The sequence below is a fragment of the Chaetodon auriga genome, chromosome 18 (assembly GCF_051107435.1).
Source record: "Chaetodon auriga isolate fChaAug3 chromosome 18, fChaAug3.hap1, whole genome shotgun sequence".
In the NCBI taxonomy this organism is placed as follows: Eukaryota; Metazoa; Chordata; class Actinopteri; order Chaetodontiformes; family Chaetodontidae; genus Chaetodon; species Chaetodon auriga.
Window position 1 is genome coordinate 2661504 of NC_135091.1, and position 26022 is coordinate 2687525.

Here is a 26022-nt window from a genome sequence, read left to right on the forward strand (position 1 = left end):
AACCAGAAAGGGAAAATTTAGCTCCAACAGAGGTAACTTCAACTTTCAAGTAAATGTCTCAATTGAAACATGCTAAAGGTGTATTCCATTACTATTCTGTTTCTAATGTCACGCTTGTTCAATGCGCAAAAGTATTTTATACGTAACAAATATAATATGATCAAATAAATAAAGTAATAAGATGTAGCAGTTACAATAAATCAGAGGAAGTCTCGTGGGAGATTGGAAAGGTTTGTGCATTAAGTTAGCACAGCAAGCTAACTGGTTAGCCTAGCACAACAATCTGATTGGTTAGGTTAGCACAACAAGCTAACTGGTTAGCCTAGCACAACAATCTGATTGGTTAGGTTAGCACAACAAGCTAACTGGTTAGCCTAGCACAACAATCTGATTGGTTAGGTTAGCACAACAAGCTAATTGGTTTGCCTAGCACAACAATCTGATTGGTTAGGTTAGCACAACAAGCTAACTGGTTAGCCTAGCACAACAATCTGATTGGTTAGGTTAGCACAACAAGCTAACTGGTTAGCCTAGCACAACAATCTGATTGGTTAGGTTAGCACAACAATGTCTGATGAGCGCAAATGAAAGGCCAGAGCTTGAGGAGGAGGGTGGTGTGTTGGTGTTGCTCCATCATGTGGAGTATGTGATGGAAACACATTAAATATGCTAATTTTACTTCTTCATGTTCAACACATAGATATTTAGGTGCTGTTGCAGCAAATGTTTGAAACACGTTGGGACAGGAACAACAAAAGGCTGGGAAAGAACGCTCCAAAAACACCTGTTTGGAACATTCCACAGGTAAACAGGTCGATTGGTTACAGGTGAGAGGATCATGATTGGGTATGAAAGGCTCAGTCGCTCACAGCGAGGATGGAGCGAGACCACTCGTCTTCAGGACCGTGTGACCTTTTAATCGCTGAAATTCATCCAATCTCTAATTACTGCAGTTTTCCACATGACAATAATCCAACTCAGAACCTCTTTTATAAAGAGGAAGAACGTAGAATGAAGCATCAATCTAAAGTCTGACTCATACAAAGGAAAGACGTGATTGGTCACAACGTCAAAGCGAAGGTTCGTGAGTTCGAAGTCTCTCAACTTTAGATGTTCAGTGTTTATTTTGGACTGTGTGAAATGGGTTTCTGACAGGCTGCACGTTGTCGCTCAAACACTGAAACTGAAGCACGGAGAAAGATTTGGACCGACTCAGGTGAGCTGCTAACAGAGCAGGTGACCACCAGGGGGAGCTGCTTTAAAACCAGCTCTAACAGGAGTGAATGGAGCTTCCTGTTCACCATCAAATTAAACCAGAGAAACCCGTGACCTCTCTCTCTCTCTCTCTCTCTCTCTCTCTCTCTCTCTCTCTCCGTCTCTCATGGAAGAAGGAGAATTCTCATTCATCTCCTTGGCGGGGGGGACGTCTGTTGTCTCCGTGGAAACAGGCAGCCATTTTAGATTCTCACAGGGAAACTGATGGTGTAAATGCGGCTGCCATCAATCAAACCGTGGTTCCCCGTGGTGACGGGCTTCTGATCCGAGCTGCAGAGAGTGTGCTCACGCTCACACGCATGCGCGCACACGCACACACACACACGCACACACACACACACACACACACACACACACACACACACACACACACACACACGCACGCAGGATTTAAAGGTAACACACTGCATCCTGATAACAGCTTGTGTGATGTGTATCTATAAATCTTTGAAAATACAATGACTCCATTTATGCATTTAAAAATGTAGTTCATGTATGTTCTTCATGCATGTTGACCCTTAAAACGGTGGTGATGATGAAGGTGATGTGACGATGAAGCTGCTGGTTCTTCAAATTAACATAAACCTATTAATTCTCTACTGATCAGTGAATGATAATAAATCAATGACGAATATATAAAAGCACACTGAAACCTCTGAGAATCACCACCGACTGCAGCTCTGCAGGACTCTTTAGCCTCTTTTTGCTCCTGGTTTTGGTTTTCTGGCACATTTCCTGTTTCAGTTTCATCAACCTCTTTTAAGCACCGTGATAAACCCTCCATACGCTGCCTGTCCAGCTCCAATCCAGACAGAGTCAGAGACCAGTTGATGAAAAAGGAGCTGGTGGAGACCAAACCAGAGCCAAAAGCAGAGTGAATATTGGACTCATGTACGTCTGAGGACAACAACTCGACTCCAGTGGGATGCCATTGTTGCTCTGAGTCTGCTGAGTGTATAAGTAGGAAGCTATTTGCTAACAAGTTCATCAAAACAACTTTCTAATGTTGTCATGGCTGCATGTTGGAGCTCCTCTGCACCCGAGTGGGCAAAAGACATCAATAAATGCAGCTTTTAACGGTCCCAGTCCCCTGTCTCTACCCCCATCCCGTCTCTCTGCAGCTGTCACTTTCTAGTAAAGGCAAAAAGCCAGAAAAAAAATGATTTAAAAAAGTCCAAATCTATTTTTCCTGATTAGCACCACAGCTCAAACTGACATGAAATGAGCTGTGGATATTGAAGGTCTCCAGAGGATGAATCACAATGATTTGGGTGAATTATTGGAATCTACAGCAACAGCGGGCAAATCATCATAACATGTACTGACAGCGTTTAAACTCCCCAGAGGATGATCCCATGACCTTTCCTCTGGTGGCCCCCTCAGGACAGACCTCACATCTCTAAAAATAGCTCTCCGTCTGTCAGTCTATCGACCTCATATTTCGGGAGCGTGGCGTGTCTGTCTGCAGGGTTTCAGCTTTGAAAAGGGTTTTTTTTTTTTTTTTTTTTTGGGCTGATTTCTGCATAAAGAATGAGGAGACGATTCGGAGCTGAATTAAGACACACAAAGCCGGAGAGAGCAGCTGAGTCTGCAGGAGGCTGATTAACATTTAATACAACGGAGAGACAGATAGACAGACAGAGACGGTCCGCGGTACTGCAGGAATTCATATGAGCTGCGATAAATGAGGGGAAATATCACAATATTCAGATGTCTTATTACCAGCGCTGTACCTTCGGTAGCTCTGGCAGCACAGTTTTGTCTCCTGTCTCGTCGTGTGAATGAGAGTCAAAGTATTTCTGTCTGACGTTAAATGATCATTCCTCTGATTTCACACATGCAGTCCAGTTTACTCGTCTGCGGCGCCAAAGGGCGCTGCAGAGGTGCAAACTGTAATTTGAGGTCTTGACCCATTCTAGGAATAAAAGTCAGAATATCTCGGCCTCTGCTCTTCTTCTGTGTTTTAAATCTGTCCCTTTTAAAAATTCATGATTAAATCAAACTCTTAGTAGAAACATCTTAATGGCGGGTGTTTCCGTCAGTGTCGATGGTCGCTGTGTTTCACATTCCTGCACACACTCACAAAGACACGCGACAGCCTCCCCGACCAATCACAGCTTGCCATCTTCTGGGACTTGTGTGATGTCATCAGGGAGGAGGAACAAGGACGTAAGGAAACAATGGCGTCCAAAGCGGCGTGTATGATTTCCGTGTTCCAGCACATTGTGGAGTTTGTCAAAAACATGCTGGCGTGTTCGTCAACACCAAGTGACCAAACAACCTGCCAACCGTCATCACATGAAAGCTGCTTCAACCTGATTGGTGCACGCAGTTATGTAAGCCCCACCCACTTCAGAGCAGCGAGAAATGACAGAAACCTCTCAAACTGTTTTAACTTTGGCAGAAAACGATGTTCATATATTATTTAAAGTGAGAGTCTGAGTCAGAAAGTTCATTTCAGCTCCCTGAAAAGAGAAAAGGATTTTGAAGGGAGAGCAGAGACATACAAAAATGAAAATGTTAATTGTTGAATTACTCATTAAAACTGTCCAGCTGCCAAAATCGAGGCGAGAGATGAGAGGAGGAAAAAAGTTTCAAATGTTGATTCACTCGTCTTCAGCCGCTGCCGCGCGCTCGCAGCATTAAGCCTCCGAGAAGCTGTGAATCATTCGCAAATCTTTTTTACCCTGAGTTCTGCCTCTCAGGCAACATACAAGCTGTCCTACTTTATTTCTGGATGCTTGCAGCCACACCAACCTGAACACGCCTGATCTCGCATGATAATCACATTCATTTTCGGTTTTTACTTGAAGAACATCGACTTGTGAAACCAAACCTGCACCCTCGCTCGTCGATTTCTGTTGGGTTTTTTTTTTCCATACGGAGCTTTTGAACAAAGCTGCAGACGAAACAGCAGCACAACACAAAACAATCGAAACAAAAACAATTACTGAACCACAGGCCTGGGAGAATCTATAACAATCTGTTTTGATAAGTGATTTTTGAGATTCAACTCATCGATACGTTCAGCACAGTGCAGTCCGGGGATCATTTCTGTTCACGCACACATTGTGAGCTGTAAAGCCTGCCAGCGTGTTCCAGTGGATCTGGATGAGTGGATGTTTCTGAAGACAGAAAGAGGAACAAAGACATTAGAAATGAGAATAAACAGTCCTGTAAAAGTCAAACATGGAGCGACGCAGACGCGCAGCGGTGACTCACTGAGGAGCTCAAGCCCTCTTTCCTGGCACCGCTGAGAGATCACGAAGCTAAAAACCAAACAGTTCTGGAGATATTTTTTGTTTCTTAGTCAATTACGACACGCCCACGTAATAATTATTCTTCCTATAACTGAATCACAGAGGAAGCGCTGGCTCCCCTGAAGCGAATGATGCGAAACTCTTGATACCGAGTGAAGAAATGAGCCAAAAACTAAAAGCTAATTTATACAGAAATATGCAGACGCTCATTGGCCTGTGGCGGACCTCAGAGGGCTTCACTTTGCCTCCCTGTAATCAAAAGATACAGCAGGAGCAGGCGGCCGGCTGCTCGTCATTGTTTGTGCTGCTGCTTCGTCAAATTAAGACCACATTTCCCATCAGCCCCAGTTCCCTCCAATTCTGCTCCAGTCTGGTTGTTTTCACATGAATTCTGTGTCCACTTAACGAGTTTGTGATGATTTATCGGCGTCCAAACACACCCTGCGACACCTCTGATGGTTTAAATGTGATGAAGACGTAGTCTCAGGCAGGACGTGTGTTTGGGATTCAGACAGGCTGCCTCTGCTGCCGGCTGCCTCGCTGGATCTCAGCCTGCTGCAGACCTGAGCAGCATTTTAAGAGCCAGCAGGCAGCTCGCAGCACCAGTGTCCCATTTCTACCACAGACAGCAGAGCTGGAGAGTAGTGCAGTACATTTACTCAAGTAGTGCACTCAAAGGCAGCACTGAGGCACTTCCTCCCTGCGCTTCCTTCTCTCAGCTTCATCACAGGAGACAGAGGATGCTTTCACCTGGAAGGGACGGTCATGTGATCAGTTTCAAAGCTGTCTGAAGTAATACGCAGATTTTACAGCCGAAACGCTGGTTTTCAGGTCAGGAAGTCATGTTTTTGTCTTAATTTTGATTAGAACTCATACTGCTGAGGTTAAATGAGAGAACAGTCTCTTTCATTTCATTTACGCTCTTTTCAAACCGCCGTGCCGCTGCAGCGAGCGAAGCGATGGGCGAGGGTGGAGATGGTTGCAACACGTTTTAAAAAGTGTTTTCTGAACCCGCCATGACAGTCGGTGAGGAAAGCTAATGGGCCACACATTAAAATCAGCATCAGATGAGGTGAAGGACTCGCTCGTGGCAGGTCCTCGGGCACAGTCAACCTCTTCAGATCTGTATTCTGAGCCGTGTTTAACTCTTCGCTCTCAGCAGACGAAGAGTTCTTTTAGGGCCTCGTCCTCATTGACTTCAGATATTTATCCTCGTAAAAGCCTATTTTTACCTATTAATTTTATTCACACTATACATATATATATATATCATGAAGCTAAGACTGTGATTGTGGTAAAACATTACACCTGCTAAATGTTAGCATGTTAGCATCGATGTTAGCATTTAGCGCAAAGCACAGCTCTAGATGTGTTCAGCTGCGCTCTGGTTCGGTGGCGTTTGCAGTCTTACTGTCAGTTTTACTTTGGTTTCTTTATGTATTTTTAATGTAACCTGTTAAATGTGTTCAGGCTGAAACGTCTTCCTTGACCTGATTAAGTAAAATCTTAATTTTGAATCATTTTTACGGTGTGAGGGGACACGTGGCATAAAGATTGTGAGCAATAAATAAATAAAGCCTTTCCTCAAACCATCGGGCCGTCACCTGTACCTGGACAGCCGCGTCACGTGACTGACTTTGAGGCATGTTTTATTTCCAACTCCTCCATTTTTGTTTCCCTCGGTGGCGCTGAATTCCCTCGGAGCCATCTTCTCGGTTTCTTCTCGCTTTTCACCTCCGTTCCCTCGTTCTTCTTTGTCTTTCCTGACAGATTTCCCTCGTTCCTCATTTCACTTCCTACTGATTCTACTTTTCCTTTTCTTCTCCATCTGTCTCCATCAATCGCGTCGCCTCCATTCCCTCGACCACCTCGCTTTTCCTCCTGTTCCTCCTCTTGCTTTTTTCTTTTTCCCTCTCTTCCTCAGTCACTCTTTCTTCCTGTACTCCCTCCTCCTCCTCCTCCTCCTCCTCCTCCCCCTCCTCCTCCCCTCTGCTTCTGTCTATCTTTGTCTTCTCCCCCTTCTGTTTCCTCATATGTCCTCTGATTCCCTCACCGTTGTCGTCTCCTCTTTTTTCTGGCTTCCTTTTCTTCTCCCCTCCCTCGCCGACTCTTTCTCCCACTCTCACCCCCCCTCCCCCATCACGTTCGTCCTCTCTTTCGTCTCATTTCTCCTATTTCCTGCCTTCTGAAACATCAGCGCTCACAGCGGGCCGTCGAACCACCCGCAGTTTCTACCCACAATTCACCTCTCCTCATAATGAGGACGACGGGCGCTCGCAGTGCAGAGTTCAAACACTGAAATCAGCAATTAAAAGAAGTTTATGAGTCAGGTTTGGTGAAGAGGTGAAAGCGGGATGGTGGCGTTTGATGCCGCAGTCAGCTGGCAGTGATTTCTTCTGATGTAAAGCTTTTAAATCTTTCTTATGATAATTCTGACACAAAGACTTTTATTCTGCTCGAGCGTCTGATCACATCTCCGCTGGACTTTCTGTCTGATGAACCACAAAATCCTGAACGGTGACCAACATGACACCAAAACAGACACATCAGCGCTTACCTAATGCGCAGCATTAGAAACCGTTGAAAGCTCGTATTTTTAGGATTTGAGCTCAGAAATTAGAACATTTTGCTGCTTCCAGCTCTTCAAAATCCTCCATCTTTCAGCAGAAAAGCCTGGTGACTAAATACAGTGTGAACACTCACTGTGGAAAAGCTGTGACTGTACTGACGACGGTGACGCCGCAGCAGCAGTTTGGCACTTAAAAAGCATTTAGGTGGTGTAATCAGAGGTTTTCAAGCATCTTTATTGATTCCTGAATTTGAGGGAGAGAAATGGGAATGCTTCTGCTTTGGGCGGTGAAATGATGGTACTTCATCAAATGTAGCTTTCATAACGTCTGCTTTTGTCAGATTTACAGACATTTATCTTTGGTTTTAAGGCACCACTTAACCGTTTTTCACAGGGAATTTTAGAGGGCCGAGAAGGTGAAAAAAATCCAGCAAAAATAGCCTAAAATTAAAAAATAAATGTAAAAACATGATGAGCAGATACCATGGCGGTTGTATCTCACGTGGTGCACCTGAAGCTTCAAAACTCTCTTCCTGGATTGGTCTAAATTATTAGTGATTTCAAATGCTTTCAAAAATATAAATCCTAATTTTTCCTGGAAAATGGAAGCTTGGCTGCATCACATACAGACAGAAATACAGAGTTTTTGCACAGGTTAAAGATTCATTCGTTCTGTCCTTTAAATGCACTTCAGCACAGCAGAAACCGACTGACTTCAGGTCAGCGGTAGCCGACCTTCAGTCTGTTCCTGCTTCAAACTCTTACATTTACTTCAGCACAAAATTAGGCCGACACGAGCTACAACTGTTTATGAGGTCAGCAGCTCGGGACTCAACTGTCTGCGACAGAGTTCTGATTGTTTCTGTGGCTTTTACGGTCGCTCATTAACAACAAGATGCTGTTTGTCAGGGCTGACAACGGCGCCCTCTGCCACCTGTGAGAGGAGCTGCACTGCTGCTGATTCAGTCTGTGACGACAATGATTCAGTCGCTTTGAAGATTCATCCATGATCTGAACACCTCTGCTGAACACCTTGCTGAAGACAAACACCGCCTCTCATTGCCTTTCTCTGAACCATCAGCTGTTTGGGTTTGCTGTAAATGTAGTCTTTGTGAAATGTCTGGTTCCTCCCTGCAGCAGCTTCTTGTTTCAGACCTGAAATAAACCCTAAATACAGCCTGCACACCGTGAACACGCCGAGGGAGTGAATGCATCCATCATCCTGTTGAGGTTTCAGGTGATATTAGACGCAAAGCAAAGCAGGAAATCAAACAACATCTCATAGCTGGAAGCATCTGCGTTTATGTTCATATATGGAGAATATGAGGGACCCGGCTTCCAGCCATACTGCCTCAGATAATGAATGTACACGCACGCGCACACACACACACACACACACACACACACACACACACACACACACACACAGCTGAACACTGATGCAGACTGACAGACACACAGACAAACAGATGCACGCTCTCTCTCCTCTGGAGCTCCATCTGTGTAATGACATCTCACGCTTGGTTAGGACTCTGCTGCATAATTAGGGCTCTGGCAGCTGATGGATGGCACTGCAGCACCTCCACCCTGCCGACCTTGGCCTCACCTCGGCCGGGATGAGGTCTGCGCGGGTCTAAACTGTACCTGAACCAGAAAAGGAGCTGGACCGAAAACAAGATGCTGAGCCTCACTGTGTGCTCTGATGCCTTTAGATGGTTTTTTTTTTTTTTTTTTTTTTTTTTTTTTATTGCAGACAGCAGGAAAAAGAGATGGAGCTAATAAAATTAATGATGGTTTAATTCTATTTAGGTGTGTCATGGAGCCATACCAGCAGTGGTGGAATATAACTGAGTACATTTACTCAAGTACTGTGCTTAAGTACAAATCTGAGGTACTTGTACTTTGAGTATTTCCATTTGATGCAACTTTACGCCTCTCCTCTGCTACAGAGGCAAATACTGTACTTTTTCCTCCACTACATTCGTCTGACAGGTTTAGTTACTAGTTACTTCTTAGATTACAGTTTTACATCCTCTTCCTGTCCCGTGAAAACCACGTATCTCCAGCTGTGTTGAATGTTTGTGCTGAACTGAAGGATGAAGTGTTCCTTTATGTCTTCAGCTCAATAAACTCTTAAATAAAATGCATCGTCACAAAGCTGAAAACAGGCTGTTTTTCTTGAACTTTTGGAGATACATGGTTCTCACAGGACGGCCACGCTGCAAACATATGATGATCTTCTAGAATATGATGCATTGCTGTAGATGAAAGCAGCCAACAGGATATAAAGGAGTTCAAATGAGCTCAAGCTGAAACATCTACAGCAGTGAAACGCAGCAAACACATGAATGAAGCAGGAACATGAATCCACAAACAGCAGGTAGAAAAGCACCGACAGGAACACTTTAGTGTTAGTTAGTGGAGAAAATGCTCACTATGGCCATCCCCGGAAAATAAAAAAATAACAGGCCTGATCTCTAACAAGACAACACCATAATGAAGAGGACTTCTTTGACTCTTCCCGTGTGCTGAACTCGGGCTCCTTCTGCCGTTCTGAACATCCATTCATCCCTCTGTCACTTCAGCGTATTAATGGGTGACTCTTGAAGTGCAGACAAATAAGATAATTCAGATCTGAGATAAGTGCAGGTTTCACCAGCGGCTTGTTTGCTTCAGAGCATGAAAGGGGAGATGTGTTGGTGCTTGTAGTTGATGACAGAAGATGAATGAAGCACGCACTGGACGTTTTGTAGGTCTTAACAGAGTGAGTGATGTGGTTAATGTTTGTGTGTGTTCTTATTTTTGTGTTGTTACTGTAATGTCTTGTTTGATGCAGCAGTTTAATCCATGACAAGAAGCGACCTTAAGCTTAACAAATCACCTGTACTACATCTGTAAAACTGCTTGTCTCAAATATAGGCCTGGGTCTCGCTTTAGCTGTCCGTTATAAGCCAATCAGCACAGCAGCCATGTTTTCTCGTGATAGTAGGAAAAGCACAGGTGTCACTAATAACATTAATGATGTTCTGCTTTGTTCAAGTGTCCCAGCATGCACAGTACCAGGACTGATTAACTGAACTCATTAATGTCATTATGTCTGTGCTTGTTTCTTATTTATGCAAAAATGCTTAAAACCCTATTTTTACAGTGAATCTTCGAAGCTTTCGTCAGGTTCAATCGTGTAGTTTCATGTCATGAGGTTTGTTTCCTGTCATCATTACAGGACAAGGAGGCAATATTTGATTTATTTATTTATTTGCCAATAAGTCCCATGAAAAGACCAAAATCAACAATGTGCATCTCTTTATGTCTTCCCTTCTGTCTGTGGCTCTCAGCACCAGCCCCCTGGTTCCTCGTGAAGACGTAAATCTTTAAAAACACCTCACAAATAAAACGCTTCATGTTTAAAAAGGTTCACTAATTTCCAAAACAGCTGCTCACTGTGGTTTTTATCAAACAAACAGCAGTAAATAGTGCATTAGTCAGGGACTATTTTCAGCGGCGGATTAACCCACATTCGCTGGTCTAGTGAGAATTTATGGCAGCAGGACGGTGTGTGTGGGACTGAGTCAAAATAAACTACAGCGTGTGTGTTCATGGTAATGAGGGAACATGTCAGCCAGTGCAGCCGTGTGACTCACTGATGTGGTTTTAATAGTTTTTGAACAACAATGGAGCTCTACAGCGCAGAAGAAGAAGATCTATCAGGCTCTGATACGACTCACAATCCCTGCTAGTCGTGGAAGGTTTTGGTCTTTTCATGGGATTTTTTGATAATAACCAAAAATACAGACCATCAGCAGACTTCTCTTTGAATAAGGAGCCACGTGTTTCACATGATGGAGACTCACTCTGTAATTAAACTCATCCGGAGTTAAAACTTCCTGGAAACTGTCTCCTTGTTTGCAGGCAAATCCTATGAATAGTCAATAAGTTCAATGTATTTCCATAATACTTTCATGCCAGTATATGATTTTTTTTTTTTTTTTTTTTTTTTAATCAGAGTAGGCGTCATCATATCCAAATGCTGGAAATCTCATTTTGAAGTGAAACTTTAGAAACGCAGAGATGGCTGCAGGGGGGCAGAGCGCACCAAACTTTTGACGAGGGCACAGACTGATTCATAGGTTTTTGTCCACGGGGACAATCAGCGGGGAGACGAGATAATGAAGCCCCAGATGACAGGAACCTGCCGTGCTGCTAATAGCTGATACACCGATCGGTTAGTATAAAGGAAAAATTGATCAAGATCCATCGCAGAGACTGAGTGAGGCCGGTGGTGCATTCACTGACACTAGCCCAAAACCAGGCCAAATGCAGTCTTTGTATGTTTTGTGTTTACAAGCACTATTTTGCTCAAGATTTAAGCTTTAAAGGGTCATTTCAACAGATTACAAAAAAGGTTTTCCCATGTTTGGTGTTATGTGCCAAGATTTTGAAACAGTTTTCAACATAATTGATTAAAGTAAGAAAGTAGAACTAGAAAAGATTCTAATTTAAATCTGCTGCTTTCTTGATGAGCACAAAGTTGGCATGTTTTTTCTTCTCTCTGACCTCTTCTACTTTCTGATTCCACTAATTAATACATCTTCAGCCTGAGAGGAAAGGCTAAGCCGTTGCTGTGGTGTTTGGTTTTGTGAAAAGTTCATCGGTTCACTCGGGTCCAAATGGGAACGACAATCCTTACGTAACAAATCAGAGAGTTCTTTGAGGCAATGCCCTCCTCTAGAAAACCACGGGCCGTCACCAAAATCATCAAAATCCTTAAGGAACCCTGTTTTTCTCATCACATCAAATGTCATGTTGGTAGCGGAGGAGGTGGGGGAGCCGGTTTCACAGCCAGATGCAGACAGCTGTCATGGAAACAGACACCACTTCGTTCATCTCGCCATCTTCGACTGCGACTCCTCCTGCACTCCCTCCATCGACGCAGTGCTGAGCCGCACTTCTGTTTGATGCGGGATCAGACAGGAAGCGACGGTGTAAACGCCATCACCAGACTGGATGAAGAAACGATGAGCAGTGCTGGAGGAGAGCAGGAGCCGGGTCCAAGAGCAGCGCTGTCATTGGCAGATGTGCTCTGGTCATTAAAAGCAAACCGACTCAAGGTTTCGCTTTCCAGTAATCGGCTGATGTTCTCATCCAGAGCGGCTTTCAGTGAGTGTGAGACGCACATCTAAGCAAAGGAACGTTCTTCAAGGGTTCTTCCCTGTTCCCTCTGCTCTTTGGACATGATGTCAGCAACATAACCTGAATGGACCTGATCTCTGCAGCTCAGACATTAACTGACTCGGACATGAGTCTGGTAATCTGACACCTTCTCATCAATTCCAGATGTGACATCAGAGAATTGGATAATAACTCTGACACTTGGACGTGACCTCAGTGACTCATACATGACATCAGCAACTTTAATGTCAGCAGCTGTACACATGACCTCCAATATGACTGACTTGGCCTCACCACCGAAACTCCAGGCATGATCTAAGCAACTTGAAGATTACCTGTGGTGGACCTGTGGTCATACCTGTCTGACCACACCTACGTGACCGCAGTGACTTGGACTTGGTCTCAGGAACAAACATATAAGCTCATGAGCCTGGACATGACCTTGGCAGGACCACAGCAGCTAAAATACCACCTCAACGACCAAACATGACCACGACTCTGATGAAACTTCCCGGGACTCAACTTGGACTTGGACTTAAGCGACTTGGCTACAACACCAGCGTAGTCTGGGCTTGTTTTCTGTCGAGCAGCTGCATGAAGTTTTCTTTCTTCCCCATCAGAACTGCGAGCACTTTAGCGAACATCCCCCGCTCCGTGTCAGACGGATTGTGGTGTCAGAGAGTTCTTCAACCCCGGCAGAACATTCTGGTTTATTTTAGACACTGTTGGTCTAAAAATTGACAAACCCTCTTACTGAAGTGTGAGCAGGATGTTTCTAATGTCTGGTTTGTTAAGTTTCTTTACAGTTAGCTCGGTCTTCTTCCCCTCCAGCAGGGCAGCGGTGGACCAATGCCAGAGCTCGGTCTGCTGAGGAGAAATGTGTGCGTTGAGGAGGAGTGCTAACAAGGCTCAGCCAGCTAGGAGGTGAAGCTGCTGCGGGGCGACCTTTGACCTCCAAGAGGCGCTCTCTCTCAGACAAGGTTGCCTCTGGCGGGGTCGTGGCGCCCCACGCTCGCCGCGAGGCAGCAGTCGGGGTCAGAACGAGGAACTCCGAGCCTCCGTCCTGCCGTTTCCAACATCGACACCGACCAATCGACCGGCCGCAGGAGGACGGAGGAGGAAGAAGGGAGCAGGGGAGGAGGGGTGAGTCTCTAATTTCTCTTTCTCTCTGTTTCCATCAGCAGAAACAATTTATTTTTTACGAACACGTACAGAAGGTCTGCCAGAGGGAAGACAAGAAGCAGCGGTGGAAGAAATACTCAGATACTTCACTAAAGTACAGCAACAAGGTAAAAATACTCCATTACAAGTTAAAGTCCTGCACTCAGAAGTTTGTTGGTGTTGTTTTACATACAGTATATGTACTACACTATTGAATCATTATCGCTGATGCACTGACGTGTACGTAGTTTTTTAGTGTTGTAGTGAGTTTTGGTTGAGCAAATTTTAACTACGTGATGTCATTTTATCTTCAAAACCCACAATATCATGAATGTATTTCTGTGAATAAGTTTGTCTTAAAACAGGTGAAACTATTCTTTTTGTACTGTCAGATTTTTTCCAAGACTTTTAGACTGAATTAAAGTGTAAAAAAAACTTGATACAGAGATTTTATGACTTGAACAATGCATTATATTCTACAAACGGATGTTTTATAGTAAACTTCTTATACTGTAAAGACACAAGTAAAAATAGCTGCCAAGTACATCAAGGAGTGTAAAAAGTACAGTTTTTACCTTTGAAATGTACTGAAAAATAAATATTAAGTAAAATGAAATCTAAATATTAAAACAAGTACCTGGAAATTGGACTTACATACACCTGAATAAATTTACTTCCATCTCTACTAGAAGTTAAGAGAGGAGGAAGAAGACAGAGGGGTGAGGAAGAGGAAGATGAATAGAAGAGGCGATGGTGAGGAAGGAGAGAAAAAGGAAAGGAGGAAGGAGCTGATCTGTATTTCACGCACATGTACTGCAGTATCTTTTGAATCTCCACCAGAACGTGAAGTAAAGTTCTGATGGAGATGGAGCCGTTGGCGGATCAATTAGCTGAAGCTCGGAGGGAAACATGGCGACCGAACCTGAGCTTAAAGAAGAGCGAACCTTGGATTTAGACTCATCAGCTGGATGTGAACACGGTCCTGGTAGCTGTTTGCCATCTGAAGACCCAGCAGGGTGAAGCTGCTGCCTGCTCAGTCTGATAAAGTTAGAAAGATATGACCCAGTGTGCAGATACTTCACAGAATCTGAAAACTATTTTTGTTCCAGACGAACACGAAACACCATATTTTGCACATTTATCTTGTCACGTATGGAGCCGTGCATGACGTCTGTCTCTTAACGCTAAATCCGGTTTTATATTGATCTCATAAGTGTTAAATTGGGTTTATTTCAGATACTCTGTAGTAGCATCTCAGCTAAATGTTCTATAACTTACCTGTGAAGTGTTCGATTTCTGAGCTTTTTGTTGTTCATTTCTTTGTTTATGCACTGTTGTTGTTGTTGTTGTTTTGGTCTTTCAGCTTGTCTGGTTTTCGTGTGTCACCAGCTGGTGTTGAATGAATATGATTCTGTCTGTTAATGTGGTGTGAGATTGGATCCCAGAGAGAAAACCCTTTGTGTGGTGATGCTAAAGGGGATCCTAATAAATAAAATGAGACGCTCTGTTTACACCGGGAGGTTCAGTTTTCATTCGGCCCAGTAGGAGATGATGGGAGGCCTGCTTTGAGCCAATCTGTCAGATTCAACTGTGATTTCTGCAATTAGTCGTTATTCATAACGGGAATGTTTTGGAATGAAATGAGGCCATTTTCAGTCTGAATTCCTGATCAGTTTAGGTCCATGTTGTTGAGTGGAACAAAGCTGACTGGTTTACTGCTTGTCAAATTGGGAGCAGACACATCCCAGTTTAATTTTGTAAAAGAAAAACTGGATCTTAGATGTGGATTTGAAACACCTTCAGTCTCAGCAGTGTCACTGTAATAAACTTAATCCCAAAGCAATGATGTGTATGAAACGACTGTGTCAATCAGTATATGAACAGATCCTTAAATAAACCCTAAATCCTGTTGGTGCGTTTTCTTTGTCTTGGCTCTAACGATGACCTGGAGCTCCTCCTGCTGGACGGTTACCTCCATTACAATTAGACTGAATCAGTTCTGCTGTATTTTTTTCTTCTGAGCAAACTGAACCAGCAAGTATTTACCTTCTCTCCCACATCACGCTTCCTTCCTTCCTAGACTGCTCTCGTGCCTCCTTGCCCACTTCCTCAACCCTCCTCCTCTCTTTTCCTCTCTGTACTCTTCCTCACCTCGGTCAAAGCTGATTCTCTCGTCCGTTTCGCCGCCTTCTCTCTCTCATCCCTACTCTCCTCAGCGCTGTCATAAACTAGAAAACAGGTGGTTGAAGCAGAAACTTTTATTTAGAGCAGAAACAAATTTAAAACATCTTACAGAAAAAAAGCTAATACACTGACTCGGCCCTCTGAGTCATGAATGCTGCTGAGAGAAACACAAACCTCTGTAACAAGACAGCCAACAGGCTGCTGAGCCAGAGTCCAAACGAGAAGTCCTGCAGCAGATCTCTTTAATCATAGTCGTCTTCGTCTTCATGCTGCTCCTCTAAAGGCTTCACTGCTCCTTGTCTCGACAGTCTGTCGGCCTCCTCGTTGCCTTTGTAGCCGGCGTGACCTGGAATATGCATCTGGAGGGAGATGAGGAAGTGGAGGAGCGAGCGAGCGAGAGAGAGAGAGAGAGAGAAGCTTCTGTCTGATCTGACCTTTCAAACTGACGCGTCCTGTTCATTGTGAGTGTAATGCACCTCGAGCGCCCCTTGTGGCCATTTCTCTAAGTGCAGTGACATTGATGTGCCTTTCCATGAGGGAGCTCGACAAAGTCACTGCGTCACAGCAGAGGGCGCTAGACCGCAATAACTAAACAGGACCGGACACGGCTGGCACACAATCACTCACCAATAAGTCTAAAGAAATATAAAAGAGTGAAATAACACATCACTGCCACAGCGTCAGCGCTCACATCATCAGAGCTGATCTGACAATATTGTCTTTCTTTGCTTTTAAAAGGAAATCCAGAATACTTAAGAACAAGAGTTTTGACAGCCAAAATGTAGAAATGTGTAATATTATGAGCTTAGGTGGAGGAATTCACCCAATGACAGTCATGTAATGCTAAAGCTACAAAGCAGGTAATATACCTCACCGGCTTCCCTGAGGAGCAACTAATTATCCAGATCATTCATTTTAAGTAATGGGGAATAACTGAATGATTTTACTTTTCAGTAACTGACACTTCAGCGAGTCTGGAATGAGTTCGGGGTGAAGGGGCTCGTGGTGCAGGCTGATATTTACCCAGACCACCTCCAGCTCTGCATTCAGTCTGTCCAGCTTCACAAAGTCTTCTTTGTTGATAACAGGACCTCCAGATTTCAGCCTCCAGTTATTCAGCTTCCAGTTCTTCACCCAGCTGGTCACACCTGCAGCAAACACACCGCAGAACTTCAAACCCACCTCTCCAGGTGAAACTCAAAACCCCGGACCTGTCACATGTTGTAGCGGAGCATGACTTTGATCACCTGCACTCAGCAGGCTTCATGTTCAGGAAGTCTGACTCCTTACGTGTCATCTTTTTTGTGACTCACCGTTGATCGTAAACTTGCTGTCTGTGTAAAGAACCAGCTTCTTTATGCTGTGTTGTTTGGCTTGTTCCAGCGCTTTGCAGGCTGCCTGGTTCAGACAGAAAAACACAAGACGGTCACATGGTTACAGCCACTAACACACTGCTGGGTCTGTGCTGGTGCATCACAGATAACTGTTTCCAAAGATTCTGTATTTTTTAAAAAGACCCATGAAAGACTTCACTGATACCATTTTGCAGACTCATAGTGACTATAATATGTTAAGAGGAACGACATTAAAAGATCTCACATAATGACAACATACTGCAGTCAAACATTCAGCTTTGTATTGGTTTCAATTCGCACTAGTTTCCTTTAGGACAAATAACGAGATGTTTTAAAATAACGTAATACATCTAAACATGACTTTTACTTCGTGCAGAGGACCTCTCTAAACAGAAGACTGCAGCAGCTCATGATAAAGTTAAAGTAAGTTTGTTCAAATTTAGGATGAAGGGAAGCATCAGACTGACTTTGTGTTCTGTTGGCAATAAAAACTACATCTACAGCTAGTTTAAAATGTAAAATTCAAACCTTTATAGATTAAAATTTAGGATAGAAATTATTTGAAACATCAATGGAAGGACCAGCAGACACACAGGTTTGAAACGCTGATTTAATAGATCTGAACTTTAGAGAGAAAAAAATGTGTCATCTATGTGTTTTCTAGTGTGGATGCATTATCTCTGTCAGAATGGAGGAGCTGCAATTAAGTTCTGAGGTCACAATCATGGACGTGATTCAGGGCTTGCTCAGTCTGAATAAGAATCAAGGTTGTTGTTGGTAATGGAAAATAATTCCTGCTTACTGCAGAAGTGAACATTATGGCTGGAACCTGTCTTTTACGACTGAAACACGTGTGATGAGAGGTACCTGTATTTCTGCACGCTGATTGGTTTGTCTTCCCTGCAGCCGCTCTGCAACATTTCTGCAGGTAAGCAGCGATAAATGTGGCAAATCAATAGATTTATTATGAATATTTTGCACCTGCGCAGTTCAAATGTAAAATAACTTAAATGAAGCATAAAATTCAGCTACAGCCCAAAAGAGACCTGTCTACTGTGTGTGTGTGTGTGTGTGTGTGTGTGTGTGTGTGTCTGTGTTTTCTCACAGTGGGTGGTTGTGGCCCCAGTACACTCCAATGCCGGCTCGGGCGCCACGCTTTCCATTAGCCGAGCAGCAACCGTCAGTGTAAACGACCACAGCATCGCCTGACAGAGGAAGAACAGCGAGTGAGTGACACTGAGGAGGCCGCTGGACTTTTACACCTTTTGCACTGGAAGCGTTAACTAGCAGACTGAAATAAATCTCCACATCACATAATATATGTCACATTCTGCTCACGTCCACAGACGTTTAATCGTCTTACCCATGTATGTGAAGCCGTCTGTGCTTTCTGAAGACGAACTTTCTGACTGTTTGACTCGTTTGGGACGAGATTCCGCCTTCTCGTCTGAGTGACATCTCTTCTTGCCAAGAGGGATGTACTCCAGAGGCTCCGGGCCTCGTTTGGGAAGCAAAGTAACAGCCTGCTCCACATTTTGAGCCACTGAAAGCCAAAAACACAAACTATCTTTCTCATGTGATTGTATGGAGGTATTTAGGTCTGATCCAGAAATGTACGCTACATATCAAGGTCCTGCAGGGCTATATCAATATTTCAGTCACAGATAAACAAATAAAATTTGTTCCAGGAAGTACAAACTCTCCATATGCTAGAGAATCTTGCTGACCTATGAGCTAAAAAATGACATGAAGTGGGTGCAACACAAAACAGATATCCATGCAGGGTCGTGATACATAGTCCAAGAAGCTGTGTTTGGGGGTCATACGGCTTCATGTTGGTCTGGACCAGAGTACCTTCGTTCTTCTCTGGCGGTGCCGAAAGTTCGACTCCTCTGATGAACGCCCAGGCGTCTTTCTCTGACGCAAACTTCTTGAAAGAAGCAGATGGAAATTTGTCCACCTGGCTCTTACATTCATCCCTAAATCAAAATTAAAAACAGATGATCAACCATTTGTTCAAGAAACCTCAATGGGAAACTTTCAAGACCTCAGACAAATATTCTACATTTGACAATTTTATGTCTACATTGCAGAACATCTTAACAGCTTTTACAAATCCTAAGGGTGTTTTGATAAGGTCAAGGAGACAGGAAATCATCAGATAGCTGAATGAAATTTGGCATGTACCTCTTGTCATTACAGGAAATGCACTTTGATGAGACAATGACTTTGCTTTTCTTTCAAACAGATCTGCGGCCCTTAAGACGTAAACAGTCTTACCATGATGTGTACACTCCTGGTTTGAAGCCCTTCCTTACTGCGTAGAAAAACTTCCCCTTCGCCATGTCGTCGACGGCACTGCAAACGGTCCTGCGTGCTACTCTGAAAAAGCCAGTCAGTCTAAACATCACTGTCTGCCAAGAAACTGCCGTGAAACGGAACTGGCCAACATCGCGACGTTAACTCAAACACCGTAACATATCATTAAATCTGACTGGCTCAATGTGTTTTGTTAAGAAACTGTAAGACTGTGTCGCACAGAATACGTACATAGAGAGTAAAGGATGGAAAAACTAGCTAGTACTGTTATTAGCTAACCTAGCTAGATAGTTAGCTAGCACTGAAGAACAAAAGAAACATAAAGGCCAAAAAAGTATGACAGAACAACCTCTCCTGTAGTCTTATATACCCGGAATTAAGCGTTTCTTTAAAGTTTGCAGGCAAAGAAATGTTAACGAGACACAAGAGTAATGTTGACAACGGTTTACATGCACAGTTCACTTCCGTCCGTGTTCTCACAAAAATCTCGCGGTGCTCTTATTACACCCAGCGTGGCTACGATACCTCTCGCGGTAGCAACAAGGCTCGCCCTCATTGGATTAATACAACTCTCGCGATGTTCCGGTCTCTTCCTTGGCCGTCGTTGACAGAGGTTAGTCGTGCCATTTTTCACTGGATTGATTTTTCTAGTCTAAAATGTGCTTTAATGTTGTTTGATTTTTGTGTTTGCCCACCGTAAAGCATATTAAGTCTATGATACCTTAGATTATGTGGTTTGGAGCGGCGGATGGCTTTTTTACATCACGAATTCAATCGTAGTAGAGAAGCTCAGGCGTATGGGTTCTTGTAACGGAGTAGTTAGCAGGCCGTGCATGTGTTCAGATAGCTAGCTACAGCAGCGGCTGTAGAGGGTAATAGGCTGAACGCACGAAGCCCTGCATGAGTCGTTTTGTATGAAATAAAAGAAGTTACTCCTGTTGACCAAGTATAACTGTCTAGCGAAGCTAGGGATAAAGACAGCCGGCTAAGTTATATTAGCTAGCTAGCTAACCTTCCCTCAAACCTAGCTCCAGCTTATTCTAGTTAATATATAGTTTGTATGTGATGAGTCTTTTTTCTTCCTTTTTGTGTGTCAATCATTTATCCAACACTTTCCTATAATGGCTCTCCCTGTGGGACAGCCCGCTGCTCCTGGAGAGCATTGAGCTGGTATGTCGTTAGCTTGGCGCGGTACATAATGGAAAGCAGGGGCTCATCCAGGATTCATGTCAACCAAGTGTGTTAAGAGACTGGTGTGTGTAACCCCCATGTTTTTATTTCTCTTTGCAGAGACAAAGGCCATGTTCAGTACCAGCGCCAAAATAGTGAAGCCTAATGGCGAAAAGCCAGACGAGTTTGAATCTGGGATCTCCCAGGTAAGAAGACCAGGTGTCAGATCATCAGTTCATCTGTATTGTAGGTTTGGTCAAGCTGCATGTGGTGCGTCGGGTGCGATTGCTCATACTGAAATGATCATTGTTCGTGTTACATTGACTGGAATCATCACAGTCTGTAAAATTCAAATATTCAGACATCACCTTGAAACACAGAATCCACATTAGTGTCTGCTTCCCTAATGAATGATGCTTGACTTAATTCAGTATGTAATTTAAAATGAATATAAATTCTGTGTCTTGTAACATACATACAACAGTGTGTCAGATGTGGTTTGAAGTTGAATGCTGGAGGGAAACTACGTTTGTACATGAATTTGTCTTTTTGGAGTACAATAGTACTCCAAATATTATTTTACTCTCAATAGTTAAGGTATTGCAGCACATGGAAATGTGTCGGAGTCGTGCACAAATACAGATATTCTTCACTGCTTTTCCTCGTCTCGCTGCAGGCTCTGCTCGAGCTGGAGATGAACTCTGACCTGAAGGCTCAGCTGAGAGAGCTGAACATCACTGCAGCAAAGGTAGGAGGCGTACCAGAGCCTCAGTTGCTCCTCAAGTTCTCTTTTTACATTCATTTCATCAAGCGTTAACCATCTCAACCTGCTGTCTTCAGTGTCATTAACATTCATTTTGAAACCTGTTTTGAGAAGCTGTCTTAGATCCGACGTGGACATCCAGCGAGTTGCTCTCCTGGCTCTGTCCTGGTGGCGTATGGGAGCGTAGCTCTGAGCGGAGACGTACAGTCCCGTTCCACGCCGTCGGACAGAAAGCTCTGTCCCCGGCTTTCAGTCGGCGAGGACGGGCGTCCTGCATATTCCTACATCTTCCCAGAGTCCTTTGGGGCCATTACTGGGGAGCTAAACCATGCAGTGCACATTTGATGTCGGGGCTTGATTGAAATTGTTGTTTTTATTATATATTTTTAGCTGTGTTGACATTTTTCTGTAACTATCAAAGCTAAGGTTAATTGTCAACAGCTAAATGAACTCTTTGTCCCTTCCACAGTAGCTGGTAGACCCTGAAATCACCTGATACTCTTTACTGACCAACTATACATTTAGGACTCTGAAATGATGGTGGGTTTCTCACACAGGAGGCTAACTCAAGTGGACTCTGTGTTTAGTCAGTGGGGATGTTGTGCAGCTTGTTTTCATCCAGTTGTATTCAGTCTGGTTTTTGTTTTGTTTTTTAGGAAATCGAAGTTGGTGGCAGCAGGAAAGCCATCATCATCTTTGTTCCTGTACCTCAGCTGAAGTCCTTCCAGAAGATTCAGGTGCGTCTGGTGAGGGAGCTGGAGAAGAAGTTCAGCGGAAAGCACGTGGTCTTCATTGCACAGGTGAGGATGATGATGGATACTGTGGGGGGGGTCTTGCCCATCTACATGCATTTTGTGGACCTTCCTGAGAGTGTGCTGTGACCAGAGGGAGGGCTGTGTCTGTAGTGGAGCTTTTGGTCTGCTGTTTACGACAGTTTCACATTATCATTACAGATTTTTTTTGGAGTGGCACAAAATTTCAGAAAATCGGAACTCTCTCTGGATTGGTGCCTGGTGGGAGTGGGGGTCATGATGTCTGGTCAATGGCACGATGCGCTCATTACTGATTCTAAAAATTCTGCATATTCAGTTTTTGTCGTTTTCCAGTTGAACAGTGTGAGGAATTTGTCCCACTCTGCATGCTAAAAAAACAATTGAAGTATCCGTAATGATCTCAAATGCATTGTGCTGAAGCTTAAAACTTCTGAAAAGACAACGTTTTTGGAGATTTTATGGAGTGTCACATCAGGCACAAGTCAGCTTTGATGTTTTATTTGACTTCCAATAACAACTTGAAGATAAACAGACCTCTGCCTCAACCTGCTACAAGGATGAATGAGTTTGATGATATGAAACGCTGAAATGCTCCACGAGCTTCAGAGTTTTGTGGGCTCGACATTTGAAGTGACCCGTCAGGATTGCATGTAGGATTTTGTTTTTTTTATCGGCGGTGTCGCTTAGTGCAGGATCCGGGGAGTTGATGTCAAATGAGTCTTTTGTGTCTTGACTGTTTCTGATCCGACGTGGACATCCAGCGAGTTGCTCTCCTGGCTCTGTCCTGGTGGCGTATGGGAGCGTAGCTCTGAGCCGAGACGTACAGTCCCGTTCCACGCCGTCGGACAGAAAGCTCTGTCCCCGGCTGCTGGCCGGTGAGGACGGGCGTCCTGCATATTCCTACATCTTCCCAGAGTCCTTTGGGGCCGTTACTGGGGAGCTAAACCATGCAGTGCACATTTGATGTCGGGCCTTTACTGAAATGGGTGTTTATATTGTTTGAAACGGCAACAAAATGTTCACTTGATATGTTTTGTGTGAGCAGTTTTTAATGCACAAAGAAACAACATTTTGACACTGATGCTGTGCGTAACATGAATATCTGCAGGTTATATCCAGTATTGACCCAGAATCAGTCATTGATTTGCTTTATGATCTTTATTTTCTTGAAGCTGTTTGTTTGTGAATCCTGATTGAACTTTAATGAGACGATGTTGATTTTCAGAGGAGAATTCTGCCCAAACCCACCAGGAAAAGCCGCACGAAGAATAAGCAGAAGCGTCCCAGGAGGTGAGTAGAAAGTCTCAGTGTAACGTCACACAGGCTGAGATTTATGACAGCAGTCATGACTTTGTTTGGGATGTTGGTTAGGAAATATTAATAAAGAGCAGTGAATTTATTTTAACAATCGTTACTCAAGAAAAAAGGACTTAAGCATGATAGTTGAAGTAATTTTATTTCTAAAAACCCTCTGGTTCCGTCTTGTTTGTTGGTTTTATTGGTTTTGGTTCTGTTGCGAAACTGATGTTCGTGATGTCGAGAACGTAAAGTAAAACGCTGGTTTCCGGTCGACGTGGACATCCAGCGAGTTGCTCTCCTGGCTCTGTCCTGGTGGCGTATGGGAGCGTAGCTCTGAGCCGAGACGTACAGTCCCGTTCCACACCGTCGGACAGAAAGCTCTGTCCCCGGCTGCTGGCCGGCGAGGACGGGCGTCCTGCATATTCCTACATCTTCCCAGAGTCCTTTGGGGCCATTACTGGGGAGCTAAACCATGCAGTGCACAAAGTTCATGTCTGTATAATTGTTTATGAGTATAATCGAAATCTGTGAATGACATGAATCCAATGTTTGACAAAATGTCTCAAACTAGAGACGGTCCCTTACGTCTTCAATGTCGTCCAATCACCAAAACCCAGAGATGGAGAACAGAACAAGAGAATATTTGGAATTTTGTTCTTGATTAATCAGTGTCTTATCGATTGGATTGTTTTGCTGTAGTCCTGTTGACACACACTCTTCTGCTCGGTGTTTGCGTGGATGTTTGGTATTAATGTGCCGTCTTTTGATTCGTCCCTCAGCCGTACTCTGACTTCGGTCCACGACGCCATCTTGGAGGACCTGGTGTTCCCCAGCGAGATTGTGGGTAAGAGGATCAGAGTCAAGATGGACAGCAGCAGGCTCATCAAGGTCCACCTGGACAAGGCCCAGCAGAACAACGTGGAACACAAAGTGAGTTCATACAAACAGGCGGATCGATGTCGGGGCGTTGTAACGTGTTCATGGCGGCAGCAGTTAGCCTGCCGTTTATATCCTCAGTTCGTCTGTGTGATCAGATCAGATCCTGAACCATGATAACAAAACAGGCCTGGAAACACCAGCAGTCCTTCCTCACCTGTGCTGTACTGTCAGGTCCGACGTGGACATCCAGCGAGTTGCTCTCCTGGCTCTGTCCTGGTGGCGTATGGGAGCGTAGCTCTGAGCCGAGACGTACAGTCCCGTTCCACGCCGTCGGACAGAAAGCTCTGTCCCCGGCTTTCAGCCGGCGAGGACGGGCGTCCTGCATATTCCTACATCTTCCCAGAGTCCTTTGGGGCCGTTACTGGGGAGCTAAACCATGCAGTGCACACACCGCGTTCACCTCAGTGATGATCTCCATCTCACTGCTGGTGACTTCAAAACGATGTTAAAGCTGAACTGAGCTTTCTCTGATGCCTCCATAGATCAGGTTCTGTTGACAGTCAGAGGTGATGATTAGAGTTTTGTCCGTCCCGTTTACATACGTGAGGCGCAGAGTGTTAGCGACACCTCAGTGTAACGTTGTTCAGTACAACACATTTAACTATGACCTGAGTAATTTACATGATTGAATTTGTGACATGAGCTTCTTGAAGATGGAGGTTATGGTAGAGCTTTTGTGCAGGTGTACCTAATAAAATGGCCACAGAGTGTAGATAACTGTTCATCAGTCCAGCAGAAGTAATCAATGAATTGTCATTTATGAAGTAGAAAATAGGACTTCTGCTGTTTTTTTTTTTTTAAAATCTGCTCTAATGCTCTAATATTACTTTTATTCATACAGTAGAAATTGGGTGGCTTTGTTTTCTAAAGCTGTTCACTCAGGACCAACCTGGGGTCATCTGTGCACCTGTAATGATTGTGGTTGTCTGATTTCTCATGAAGATAAAAATGCCACCACAAGTTTCCTGCCACAGCCGACTGAACATGTCTGAAATACCTACGAAGCCACAGAGCGTCAGTGTGTTAATGCAGCTGCTGAAGGAGACGCTCAGCCTCTGAAACGCTGATGTTGTGCAGAGCTTTGACATCATAACGTCTGTAAACTGGAGAAAATACAGGCTCTGAGCTCCCCTGATAATACTGCTCCTGCGTCGACGGGGCTGAAATTGTCAATAAGCTGTTATGTGTTTGTTTTGAGGGTATTTCTTAGAGTGTTCGTTGAACCCTGTCCATGCAGGTGGACGACGTGACGTCTCAGCTGACGTGTTTCCTGTTGTCTTTTCAGGTGGAAACCTTCTCTGGTGTCTACAAGAAGCTCACAGGCAAAGACGTCGTGTTTGAATTCCCAGAATTCCAGCTGTAAATGCAGATGACAAAATAAATTTGTTTACTGTCGTCGTTGGTGGTTTTGACTTTTTTCCTCTGCTGTCCTGAGAATCCTGTTTGAAGAGCGTTTCCTCTTGGTATTTGTCTTTGGACGTGGTTGCAGCTGCAAGATCGGCCTCAGCTGCTCTTCATGGGTCAGCGTTTCCCACACTGGCGCCACCTTCAGGCTGAAACTTGTTTATCCTATGAGGGCGAGACTTTTTATTTAAACCTAAAATAAGCTGAGCGTGTGATGGTAAACAATCACTTTTTGTTTCATGTCCACGTGCTTCGCCTCAGCAGTAAAATACTGTTAAACCTCAAAACCAAGCATCCTCTCACATATTTCATAATCTAGATCTACATCCTGTTCTACTAAAAGCACATATGTATCACTGTACAGTGGCAGTATTTACTCTGC

The 26022-nt window shown here is 44.1% G+C and overlaps 2 protein-coding genes and 4 non-coding genes across 7 annotated transcripts; 5 read left to right on the forward strand and 1 right to left on the reverse strand.

The window, feature by feature from the left end:
- Window positions 1–15677: 15677 nt before the first annotated feature.
- Window positions 15678–19767, reverse strand: rnaseh1 (ribonuclease H1). Of its 2 annotated transcripts, XM_076757067.1 has the most exons (9): window positions 19642–19767; window positions 19254–19355; window positions 18828–18952; window positions 18337–18516; window positions 18079–18178; window positions 17841–17895; window positions 16932–17016; window positions 16642–16766; window positions 15678–15977 (listed from the first exon to the last, which is right to left on the reverse strand). In XM_076757067.1, exons 2-9 carry the CDS (start codon window positions 19316–19318, stop codon window positions 15861–15863), a joined length of 852 nt encoding a protein of 283 aa, XP_076613182.1. In that variant the 5' UTR covers window positions 19319–19355; window positions 19642–19767; the 3' UTR covers window positions 15678–15860. The 2 variants fall into 2 exon arrangements, with proteins under 2 accessions (XP_076613182.1, XP_076613181.1); XM_076757066.1 differs by lacking the exon at window positions 19642–19767 and having other exon boundaries at window positions 19254–19596.
- Window positions 19768–19867: 100 nt separating this feature from the next.
- On the forward strand, window positions 19868–25631 carry rps7 (ribosomal protein S7). Its single transcript, XM_076756890.1, has 7 exons — window positions 19868–19905; window positions 20583–20668; window positions 21139–21210; window positions 21882–22025; window positions 23224–23288; window positions 24077–24227; window positions 25522–25631. Exons 2-7 carry the CDS (start codon window positions 20594–20596, stop codon window positions 25597–25599), a joined length of 585 nt encoding a protein of 194 aa, XP_076613005.1. The 5' UTR covers window positions 19868–19905; window positions 20583–20593; the 3' UTR covers window positions 25600–25631.
- LOC143337038 (small nucleolar RNA SNORA73 family) lies at window positions 21351–21568 on the forward strand. The gene has a single exon (XR_013078693.1). It is a non-coding gene; the product is annotated as a small nucleolar RNA SNORA73 family (small nucleolar RNA).
- LOC143337039 (small nucleolar RNA SNORA73 family) lies at window positions 22743–22960 on the forward strand. Its single transcript, XR_013078694.1, has one exon. It is a non-coding gene; the product is annotated as a small nucleolar RNA SNORA73 family (small nucleolar RNA).
- LOC143337041 (small nucleolar RNA SNORA73 family) lies at window positions 23567–23784 on the forward strand. The gene has a single exon (XR_013078696.1). It is a non-coding gene; the product is annotated as a small nucleolar RNA SNORA73 family (small nucleolar RNA).
- On the forward strand, window positions 24410–24627 carry LOC143337040 (small nucleolar RNA SNORA73 family). The gene has a single exon (XR_013078695.1). It is a non-coding gene; the product is annotated as a small nucleolar RNA SNORA73 family (small nucleolar RNA).
- Window positions 25632–26022: the final 391 nt, after the last annotated feature.

Excerpts from the sequence above, each read along its gene's own strand:
- rnaseh1 (XM_076757066.1), bottom strand. The coding sequence starts at position 19,381 with ATGTTTAGACTGACTGGCTTTTTCAGAGTAGCACGCAGGACCGTTTGC. Across the intron at positions 18,953-19,253 it reads CCAGGAGTGTACACATCATG|GGATGAATGTAAGAGCCAGG; the intron begins GTAAGACTGTTT and ends ATTTTGATTTAG. Across the intron at positions 17,017-17,840 it reads ATCAGCGTGCAGAAATACAG|GCAGCCTGCAAAGCGCTGGA; the intron begins GTACCTCTCATC and ends TGTCTGAACCAG.
- rps7 (XM_076756890.1), top strand. The coding sequence starts at position 20,594 with ATGTTCAGTACCAGCGCCAAAATAGTGAAGCCTAATGGCGAAAAGCCA. Across the intron at positions 20,669-21,138 it reads TTGAATCTGGGATCTCCCAG|GCTCTGCTCGAGCTGGAGAT; the intron begins GTAAGAAGACCA and ends GTCTCGCTGCAG. Across the intron at positions 22,026-23,223 it reads ACGTGGTCTTCATTGCACAG|AGGAGAATTCTGCCCAAACC; the intron begins GTGAGGATGATG and ends GTTGATTTTCAG.